The 10,771-nt window shown below is 52.2% G+C and overlaps 5 protein-coding genes across 5 annotated transcripts; 3 read left to right on the forward strand and 2 right to left on the reverse strand. All coding sequences in view use genetic code 12, as the record gives it.

Moving 5' to 3' along the window:
• Window positions 1–229: 229 nt before the first annotated feature.
• On the forward strand, window positions 230–673 carry DIURU_001598 (uncharacterized protein; the record flags this gene model as incomplete). Its single annotated transcript, XM_034154158.1, has 1 exon — window positions 230–673. The coding sequence occupies one exon, from the start codon at window positions 230–232 to the stop codon at window positions 671–673; it is 444 nt and encodes a 147-aa protein (XP_034013556.1).
• A 272-nt stretch (window positions 674–945) lies between these two features.
• Window positions 946–2,658, forward strand: HGT5 (Hgt5p; the record flags this gene model as incomplete). Its single annotated transcript, XM_034154159.1, has 1 exon — window positions 946–2,658. The coding sequence occupies one exon, from the start codon at window positions 946–948 to the stop codon at window positions 2,656–2,658; it is 1,713 nt and encodes a 570-aa protein (XP_034013557.1).
• A 3,424-nt stretch (window positions 2,659–6,082) lies between these two features.
• RPL8B (60S ribosomal protein eL8) lies at window positions 6,083–6,877 on the reverse strand (the record flags this gene model as incomplete). Its single annotated transcript, XM_034154162.1, has 1 exon — window positions 6,083–6,877. The coding sequence occupies one exon, from the start codon at window positions 6,875–6,877 to the stop codon at window positions 6,083–6,085; it is 795 nt and encodes a 264-aa protein (XP_034013558.1).
• An 881-nt stretch (window positions 6,878–7,758) lies between these two features.
• DIURU_001601 (ubiquinol--cytochrome-c reductase subunit 6) lies at window positions 7,759–8,296 on the reverse strand (the record flags this gene model as incomplete). The annotated part of the gene is made up of 2 exons (XM_034154163.1): window positions 7,759–8,112; window positions 8,240–8,296. 2 exons carry the CDS (start codon window positions 8,294–8,296, stop codon window positions 7,759–7,761), a joined length of 411 nt encoding a protein of 136 aa, XP_034013559.1.
• Window positions 8,297–8,818: 522 nt separating this feature from the next.
• On the forward strand, window positions 8,819–9,881 carry SBP1 (Sbp1p; the record flags this gene model as incomplete). The annotated part of the gene is made up of 2 exons (XM_034154164.1): window positions 8,819–8,919; window positions 8,981–9,881. The coding sequence occupies 2 exons, from the start codon at window positions 8,819–8,821 to the stop codon at window positions 9,879–9,881; spliced, it is 1,002 nt and encodes a 333-aa protein (XP_034013560.1).
• Between the last annotated feature and the right edge of the window lie 890 nt (window positions 9,882–10,771).

Genomic DNA, 10,771 nt, shown 5'->3' on the forward strand with positions numbered 1-10,771 from the left:
TTGTGCCCCTGTAGCCGCCAATTTCGCCGGTTTAAGTCCCCATACTTATCTACCAGGCTACCCTCGGAACAGTTAACCACCGACGACGGCAGCTAGCGCGGTATTAAAAGTGACACAATTGCTCTAGGGCCTCCGGGCGCCGCGGAACGGTGTCCCGTGACCATGACGGGGTGCGTTATATATATTAAGGGCCAATTCGCCGGCCGCTCCGAGTGCTAGTCTATCTAATATGGTTTTCGCTGGGTTCATCTTGCTTGCGGCCGCCGCCGCCGAAGTCATCTCTAAGTCGGCCACCGACATCCACCTTGAAGGCATCAACTCGTTCTTGGTGAAGACCGGGTCCGACGACGAGTGGTATGTCACCGCTAGGCCCACCAAGATGTTGGACTGGGCCGTGCAACACTCGGTGATCCCCGACGACGCTAAGGAATTCTACTCGCTGAGATACCTGGACTACTACAACCACTACCATGGTACCGTCCCCACCGGGGTTGCTTTCGGCGCCATCACTCAGGCTGAAGCCGATGCCCTCGGGTCGTTGGCTCAACTGGCGACGCACTCGTTCCCCACCACCTACACTTACTCCGGCACCCTGAAGCTCAACGATGCCGTTGGTGTGGCCGCCCCCGCCGTCGGGGCCGCTTTCGTCGCTGTCGGCGCCATGTTGTTGTAAGATGATGTCATCGATGGCGTGGGTGCTCTACCCGTGGCCCGCGCTCTCCCGAAATAAAACTTAATATAGACTTTTCTAGCTTAATGATATAATCCGCGAACTAACTCTCTCAACCATACTTAAAAAACTGAGTCGAAAGCGCGCTTGCCAAGCTGGCACTGTGTGCAGTACGCCACCGGAGTGCAGGATCTCTCGCTTGCCCCACAGCGTTGCAGGTGTTCAATTCGTATAACCACCCTGTTCTCTTAAAAACCACCCACCCGACGTATGACATGGACTCGGACGAGGAAAGAACGCTTTTCAGCCGCGACCATGGGGACGAGGACGACCTGGTGAAGTTCGACGACGCCGACCGCGACTCCGACCACGGCGGTCACGCCTCGGTGGTGGACGACTTCGGCAACAACTACGACTACCTTGACCTCAACAACAAAGCCTACACTCGCAAACTTCGATTCAAAGGTAAGCGATTGGTGTACTTCACTCTGGGGTTCATCTCGTTGTTTGTTTCGCTTTTTGGCTACGAACAAGGGGTGTGTCTGGGAATCCTTATTTTCGATACTTTCACCCGGTACTTTGACCATCCGACAGCGTCCGAGATCGGGTTTGTCATTTCCATCCTCGAGATTGGCGCCATGATCTCGCTGTTGTTGGTGGCGAAAATGAGTGATACGTTTGGCCGTAAACGGACGATGCTTTCGGGAACCCTTATATTTATGGTGGGCGGCCTTTTACAAACCTGTGCCACCAACTTAGTGGTATTTGGTGTGGGGCGAGTGATCTCCGGGTTCGGAGTGGGTATTCTCTCCACTATCGTGCCCCTGTACCAATGTGAAATCCTGCCCCTGGAAGAGCGGGGTAAGTTGGTATGTGGCGAGTTTACCGGTAACATCATTGGCTACGCCCTCTCAGTGTGGGTCGATTACGGTCTGTATTTCTTCCAAGACATTGGTGATGCCCGGAAAAAGCCCCATAGCACTATTGCCCAGCTTTCGTGGCGGTTACCATTATTTCTACAGGTGGTAATTGCGTTTGTGCTTTTCATCGGCGGCTTCTTCATTGTCGAACTGCCACGGTGGCTCTTGGATAACGACATGGACCAGCAAGGGTTCCATGTGCTCGCATTGCTCTACGACCTGGACCCGCTGCCCCAGAAAGTCCAGGATGAATTTTTGCATATTAAAAACGCCATTTTGCACGAGCGGGTTACCACGCCGAAGTCAGAACGCCTGTGGCGCCACATGTTCCGCGCCTACAAACTGAGAATCTTGCTCGGGTGTCTGGCGCTCATGTTTGCCCAGTTCAATGGGATTAATATCATTTCATACTATGCTCCCCTCGTATTCCGCGAGGCCGGTTTTGATCACAGCAACGCGCTTTTGATGACGGGGATCAACGCTCTTGTCTACTTGGCGCTGACGATCCCACCGTGGTTCCTAGTTGACCGGTGGGGGCGTAAACCGATCTTGATTTCCGGGGGGATCACCATGGGCATCTGTCTTTTGCTCATCAGTTTCATGATGTACGTCAACCAAAGCTACACGCTGATGCTGGTGGCGTTGTTGGTGATCGTCTACAACGCTGGCTTTGGCTACTCGTGGGGTCCGATTGGGTTTTTGATCCCCCCTGAAGTGTACCCGCTCTCGGTGCGGTCGAAAGGGGTGTCATTGGCCGTGGCTACAAACTGGCTTTCAAACTACATTGTGGGCCAGTTGACTCCTGTGCTCCAAGAGAGCATCCAGTGGGGGTTGTACCTTTTCCCCGCGGGGCTGTGCTTCATCCTGGTGATGGTAGTGTTCCGGTTCTACCCGGAGACCAAGGGGTTGGAGCTTGAAGACATTGACAAGTTGTTCCAACAGGACGGCGGTGTTACTAGTGGCGGCCCTGGCGGGCGCTACCAGCGCGTGGCTCTGTTTGAGCTCGAGCCATTATCGGAGCCGTTGTCGGAACCCGAATCAACTTCCGAGCGCCAGCATTTGTCTTAGCAACAGTTACGTTGGTGGCTGATGGTTGGTGAGCCTCACCGTCACCTCCGGTTACGAGTTAAAACGTGGTTGTGATGGAGACAATTTACGGGATATTGCTAACCAGGGTCATCCTCATAACGGGTCGCCAGGGAAGCAATAAACCACAGTATATAGGCATTAAACGTAAACTTGGTGGATCTGACACAGGGGGAAATTGTCACGCGGTCACGTCAAATTGATTGACGATTTTTACGAGTCACATTGTGCCTGCTAAAGCCTCCCCCCTCACCCCCCCTCCGTCGCGGTGACTAGGTTTTGCTTATCTGCAGTCCGGCTCTGGTTTGTTTCCCCTTGTCAATGGGTTGTCCTGTGAGTCGGAGCATCGGCGCTCGCGCATTATCGTCTGGTCAAAATGTGTGTCTAGGTGCAGGGGCGGCGCCCCATGCGGCCTCGTCAGCAACGCGATAATAATCGCGCGCGGCGGCGGCGTACCCCGTATATATAACATGACCCCGGCTTATCCCAAGCCTCCATCTCTGTTCACGACTCGACGAGACATGCCCGACTATAAGGATAGCGACAGCGAGCTGATACGCAGTTTCCCGCTGCTGCTCCTCTCGTTGAGTCTGCTGACGAGCATGGGGTCGGTTGGCGGATGCCCTTACGCAGTGGAGAAGCTGGCGCCGGCGCCAGCGGAAGTGCTGAAGGTCACCGTGACCACTCGAGGCCTCTTAGCGCCCCGCGGCCCCGTGGCCGCCATCGTGCGCCGCCAGCTCCGAGGGCCAGTGGTCGATACCACGGAAACGGCGCCGGTGGTGCCGAAGGCTCGCGACCCGCGCATCAACCTGGACTTCCTCCGCCTATACGCCCTTGATCGCCGGGCCCGGGATAACCTGCTTTTAGTGGATACAGGCAAGGTGTCGCGCTACGTCTTGAGGTTCCACTACCAACACAACGTGCACAACTTGTCGCAACGGCTGTTGGATAAGCTCTGGGAGCGAGTGACCCTCCCCCCGCGGCGCGACCCGTGCCCACCCCGGGGCAAAGGCCAGCTGCCGCGAGCGCAGTCGATGCGCAAAGGCGCCGTCCCCGCCCGCTGGGTGGCGGTCCGCTGTTAGCATTGCTTGCCTTTCTATTTTTGTTTCAATTCTTCGCCAATGGATTATTACTACGGAGTACGAGTATGGAGTACTGTTTTTATCATTGGGGAACGCGCTACGAGAAACGCGTGTGTATCGCTCCCCGTCTAGTTAGCACTATAGGGAAATTAATACGTATTATGGGATAGTTTTTAGAGACTGACGGGACCATTTCCTGGTGAAACCCCAAAATCTCCGGAATATTTACCCCACGTGTTACCTGGGCAACGCGGGTGGAAACAAACGGCGTTCAGCGCCTAGTGCGATAAGCGAGCTGGGCTTGCGGCCTTTCTCCATCTCCACGGCATTAGAGAGGACAATCTCTGTGGAACGTGACATTTGGTGACCTTGATTTTCGTAAGTCTCTCGTCTATAGTGGGTGCCATGACCGTGGGTGGAGATGGTCCCAGTTTCACCGAAAAAGCGCAAGCGTTGACAGCGCCGATCGTAATCTATCTCCCCCTGACGGAGGGAGCCGTACTGTCGACGCCTCGCTGCCACCACCTGCGTGAGGCATTAGCTGAGGCAGCGGCGGCCGGGCGCTGGTGGTAGCACCGACGGCACCTTCCGGAGAGTCCGTTATCTTTCCCCTGGTATTTTCGCTGAATCCGGTTAAATTAGCTATATCCTTTGCCGCAAGATGGATAAAATCAAGATGGTTTGGTTGCACTGGTTAGAAGACATGGTGAGTTTCTCGGGCTTGCGCTCACAACCATGGGAAGAGGAGCGTTATTGTCAGGCATGAAAGGCATGACGGTAAGCACCCACAGTATACGCTATTGTCGTGTGCCCACTCTGCGTTACCACTGTATTCAAGGTGAAACAGACCCACATATAATGATGGAAATGAAGTCAGAATACCCAGGTTTCCTTGAAAGTGAGCTAACACTATCTGTGTCACGACCATCAGCGAAGGGTAGCGTGTCTTTGTCCCCGTTTTCCGCCCTCCAGATTTTGCCGTTTGCGCCATTAGGGTGTTTGGCCATAAAAATATTGAACACGCACCACCGCCATGGCAACGTGACCAATACATCCACTGAGGAAGACTCAATCTTAGTCCGCCTTTTCCACACGTTAAGGCAGAGCAACAAAGACACCAGCGAGTGGAATTGAAGAGATTCACCCGCCCTTGGTCATTACCCTGATAAATTTGCTCTGCTTGTGCTTGACACTCCTCTCCCAGTGGTTTTCTCCGCAATTCCCGTCATTACTCGGTGCGCGCTGGTATGGCCAATTCGGGGTAAAATTGCCTGCTGATTAGGTTAGATTGTTCGGACACGGATGACGTCGATGGCACGACAACCGAAACGTTAATGCTAATGTTCGAACCGAAACCCACTGGGTCACGAAGCGATTGTTGATAGGCATTCGCGACCCCAGGTTGTCGTCCCAACCTCCTACGTTTCCGTGTCTTCCTTAACCCCGCTCCGCTGACCGTAATCCCCCCCTCGGTGACCCACTCTCCATTGTTGCTCGGCGATACAATGGCCCCCCGGCGATACAATGGCCCCCCGGCGCATCCGCTGGTCAACACTACTCCGACAGCATCTGCAACGTCTCCACAATTCACGTTCTACTCTCTACACACTAGCCACAATGGAGGAGTCACCCAAGGAGTCACCAAAAGAGTCAGCAAACCCCCTTTGAAGGCGCCCCTTCGCTTCTGCTAGTAAGGTACACAGCTCTCCACAGGGGGTGCCGAGGTGACCAATTGCATGTAGGTGGCGGCGGCTGAAGGGATCTAGGGACGGTGCTTCTTATTAGAGAGAAGCCCTTGGCTTTTGTTTCTTTTTTTTGTAGTCTTGCCTGTAGTGGACGGTTGAGAAAGACGTTAGAGAAGCCTTTCTCTCATTCACGCTAAACTTTAGAAAAGATCAGACAATAATAATTGCCGCTAGTGGGGTTTTGTCTTTAGGCTTTCGACGAAGAAGATTCACCACGATATTGTCATCACCCAGGGGTGGTGGAGACGAATTTGCCTGGATGGGGATATCCTTGTTCGTCGTCGTCTAAATAGGATTTTACCCGAGGGCACAAAACGACATACGCGGTGTGCTGAGTTTCTCCGGCGGTGATTGTCTCGTATTGAAATTTGACCATTGCATCCGCCATTGTTGACACCTCCGATTACAAATTGGCTACGTCGCAAATGATGTCATCAGCCTGATAAGCTTGTCAGTGTGAATGTCAATATTGTTTACTTGGGCGTTTTATTGTTTACCCATAATTGATGTAACAAAGATGTTACGAACCAAAGATTATTTCCGAAGATGTATTAGTCTATATTACACTACTCAGGGCAATTAAGCCTTTTGAGCGGGAGCAGCAGCAGCGGCGGCAAGCTTGTCCTTCTTGGCTTGCTTGGCTTGCGACTTGGCACCCAAGATACCACCACCCCATTGTCTGCGGGCGTCTTCGTACTTTTCGGCGAAGTTGGCGTTGATGGCCGAGACCAACTTGGAGAGCTCAGCTTCGTCAGCGGCTTCGACTTCGGTCAAGGCGGCAACGGCGGAGGTCTTTTGGTGGACCAAGGTCCCGAGTCTGGCCTTACCCTTGACGATGGCGTAAGGGACACCCATCTTCTTGCACAAAGCGGGCAAGAACACGACCAATTCAATGGGGTCGACGTCGTTGGCGATGAGGACCAACTTGGCCTTCTTGGCTTCGACGAGGGCGACGACGTGGTTCAAACCGTACTTGACGACAACGGGCTTGGGCGAGACGTCCTTGGCGGACTTGCCTTCAGCGACGGCGGCGGCTTCCTTGGTCAATCTTTCCTTCTTGGCAGCGGCGGTTTCGGGTTGGTACTTGTTGAACAACTTGAAAGCTTGGGCGGCGGTGTTCTTGTCCAAGGTGTTTTGGAATTGAGCAATGGCAGGGGGGACCTTGACTCTCATTTGCAACACCTTCTTTTGGCGTTGCAAACGGACGTACTCGGGCCACTTGACATATCTCAGCAAGTTACGCTTGGGTTGGATGGCTTGGCCAAGACCGAAGTTCTTGGGGGTCGAGTCCAAGAGGGGGTTCTTGGGGGCCGAAGCCGAAGCAGTCTTGCTAGCCAAGGGGGCGGCGGCAACCTTCTTTCCTTTGGGGGCCATGGTGATGTCGGGTTGGAGCCACTAGGCGCGATGGTGAAAAATTCTGGCAGGAGTGCGACTAGGGCTATCAACCCTAGGTCACGTGAGATGAGAATTGTAGAGAACGACGCTAGACACCCACTAATTCGATCTATGCCGCTTCGTTGATTATTCTGAATCGATATTTAGCACGCCTGGGAGCGTTCATCTTCTGATTCACGCTGTAGCTGACGGTATTGCCAGCTATCGATTACATGTGCTGATCGGTTTTGCGACATGCGCATGTTTGTTTATAGTTTTCGAAACCGCCTGAGACTACCAGTTCGAATCCTCCCACTAGCATATGTCACTCAATCATAATTGTATTTCTATGTGTTTCTTGGAAAAGGAATAGCATCATTGTAATTTCAAAAAACCATCTGATAATCATGCCACATGCTTGGATGTCGTTGAGACCAACTTAATGTGGTTTCTCGATATTTAATAGAGTACGACAGAGTTTCAACTGACAATTAGCTTGTTTTAATCATCAACAAGTGTTTGTTCACATGATTTACAAATTAATAGGTTTTACTTGAGTAATCACCCCTCCATTTCCTCCATTTCTCCTCAATTGTGTTCCTCGCGAAATGATAAGTCTGATCTCATAGGCCAAGGTTGCTATCGTGTACAGGTCAAGCTCAGTAACACTCCAAAGAAAGAAATAGCACCAATATACGAGAGACATATTCACAATTGTGTAAGGCCACAAATTTATTGTAAAGCATTTATGCTCGTAAATTTTGTGTGTCTTGCAATTGGGTCCAATATTCAACCAATCGCACCTACAAATAGTAGCTATGGGGCTGGCATCCTTTTTTGACCAGCATGATTAAATATACGTGCTACATACAATGAACATTTTACTTCAACTTGTGGAACAACTTGGGGGCCATGCACTCGTTAATGAAGTGTTGCTGGTGGAAGAATTCTTCGACACAGTCTTCGTGGTGTTCTTGCTTGTGGTAGTCAGGGTGTTCCTGGGCCTTGGTGACTCTCTCAATGCATTCTTCCAAGTGGTGGTTGAAAGGTTGGCATTCAGGAAGGTTCTTGCATTCTTCTCTGAGCACTTCTTGGGGGTCTTCCAATTCTTCTTCTTCGTCTTCGTCTTCTTCTTCGTCTTCGGCGTCTTCTTCCTCTTCAGCTTCTTCTTCTACTTCCGACTTGTCTTCGTCGGCGCCGGCGTCGGCTTCAGGGGTGTCAACTTCTTCTTCAGCCTAGATGGTTAGTATGAAGATCAAAAACACACGGGCCAGGCGTATGTCAAGCGGGGGTCAATTCGTCGGGCTCTGCCAACAGAAATCCCCCTTTGTTTGACGTTGGCAATTAGGCAAAAACACGTACTTCTTCGGCGTAGGCCACGGGGGTGACCAACTCGAGCAAATCCTTGAACAACGACATTGGTGAAAATCTGGTTCAAATTTTATTGGTGGAATTTTCATTGGTGGTATCTCAGGTTCGCGCGACACGTGACTCCTCCCGGGGCCAATGGGTAGGCGAGACTTGGTAAGCGCGAAGCCATACTAGAATGGCATTGAGAATAATAGTGATAGCTCACTAATCTCGTTGCTAATACAAGCCTTGGACTTCGTGTGGTACACACTGACAACAACTACTAGTACCAAAATTTTGAGCCGTCGATTGCTATGTCATACCACCTCACTCCACCACCTCATATTTTAGTAAATATTCGTAAATCGCTTCCCATCCACAGAACATAATAATTACCACCGGTAACGGGTCTAGACCACGATATGTGTCGTTCATAATGTTCTTTTCCACACTTAGATCGCTCGCCATCGGGCTTGTTTTAAGTTCGAAACACCCACCTCGCGTTGCCGTCACCCCGTGTTGCGAGCCCCCGGTGCTCACCAAAAATTCAACCGTGGAGAGCCACCATTCAACCCAGACACCCTCACCACCATGTCCGCCAAACCAGAGATTGCGAATAGAGTATACATTGGCAACGTCGACTACAAAGCCCAGGAAGACGAATTGCGCCAGTTGTTCGCCGACTTGAACGTGTAAGTACCCGTTTACCCCCGCCTTTTCGGCGATTGCCGTCTCGCCACTAACCACTTCTAGGACTGACGTCGAGATCCCCAGCAAGACCGTCGAGACCCGTAAGGGTCCTTACCAGCGTAAGCTTGGGTTTGCCTTTGTTGAGTTTGCCCTGGACGCCGACGCCGACGCCGCCATTGACCAGTTTAACGGCCACCAGTTCTTGCGCCGGAACATCCTGATCAAGAAAGCGGTGCCTCCGTTGACTGAAGAAGAAAAACAGGCACGCAACAAGGCGTACAAGGAGAAGAAGCAGGCGATTGTCGCTGAGAAGAAGCGCAAGAAGGACGAGGCTCGCCAACGCCAACAGGAACAGGAGGAAGCGCTTAATAACGGCACCGACGAGCTGGCAGCGGCGACGCTGACGGCTCAGGCTCCGGCAGAGACTGCTGCTGCCACCAAGGTGCCTGACGGCGAGCCGTCGCCCGACACCGTCTTCGTCACCAACCTCGACTACCGGGTGACGGTGCTGACATTAAAGGGTTTGTTTAAGGACCTTGAGCCCAAATGGGTGTACATTCCCTTGCGCAAGACGCAGTGGAAGGGCCGTCAACAGGGGCGTAGAGCCTACAACAAGGGGATTGCCTTTGTCAAGTTCCCGCTGCTGGAGCTCCAGAAGAAGGCGATTGCCGAATTCAACGGCGCCGAGGTGCTGGGGCGTAATATCGTCGTCGACGTGGCGATAAATACTCGGGCCAACGATGCCGAACGGGCGGAAGAGGCCGACGCCGCCGCCGATGACGAGCTGCTGAAGCCGGCTCAAAACGGCGAACCGGAAAAGAAGAAGCCTCGGGCCAAGTCGCGGGCCAAAAAGGCGAAGACCCCTACCGACGGTGCTAAGTCGCTGAAGGAGACTGCCCCGGCGGCGGAGCTGGCAACGCCCCCGGCGGCGGAATCCGTAGAGGCGGCGGCCGCGTCGGAGTAAGTGGCAAATGCATCCTAATATATATTACACAAGATAATTGAGTGTAGACTGCCAGATTTAGTGGTAGGTACCGTGGCTGCGGATATGCACCAGACCCTGTACTATTTTTCAGCATATTCTTTCCTATTTTTCATTTTAGCTTTTTTGCAATTTTTTGCAATTACGCAAGGGACAAAGATGAGTCATAAACAGTTGAAATTTCATCGAGTAATCTAATTGAGGGGAAACAGACAACGACAATTTACAATTAAACTAAAATCTCGAGAAATTTGACTTTACTCAAAGACTTTTTCGGCAAATGATCTAGACTCCTTTTGGAGTATTGTAACTAAGAACATAAATTAAAAGAGCCTGTTTCCAAAATCCACTTAGAGACGTTTTTCACAATGCTGCGAGACGGTGGCTAAACCCGAGGGGGAGACACATGTAGGGTAGCTAGCTCACACAGCACATTGCCGTGCCGTGCTGCCGCCTGCTTCCGTTTATCGGAGTGGCCAGGAAGCACCACGTCTCTGCAGCGGAAAAGCTAAATAGGAGTTGTCAACAACATACACATGACATTATACCTCCGAAACACCACATTCTTCCTAACATACATAAGATGGCTAGGCAACCAGGGGGGACGGCTAGCAACCGACCATCGATCGCTAGTGATAATTCATATAAAAATGTGCACAGGGCTCGCTAACCAGCAAGCCACGCCGCGGTGCGGATTTTGCTGCCTCCAGATGGGGGGGCACCGGTGCTGCGTGCGATAAGTAAGCAGACAGGTAACGAGGTGACGTCCCTTTCGGAACCTGCTAATCTCCGCCACCACCCAAGCGAGCGCCGCTTCCCCCCTCCTCGTCACACTAAAATGACTCATATTTCCACACAGGCACTGTTCCCCC

This window comes from Diutina rugosa (genome assembly GCF_008704595.1).
Source record: "Diutina rugosa strain CBS 613 chromosome Unknown scaffold4_size502443, whole genome shotgun sequence".
In the NCBI taxonomy this organism is placed as follows: Eukaryota; Fungi; Ascomycota; class Pichiomycetes; order Serinales; family Debaryomycetaceae; genus Diutina; species Diutina rugosa.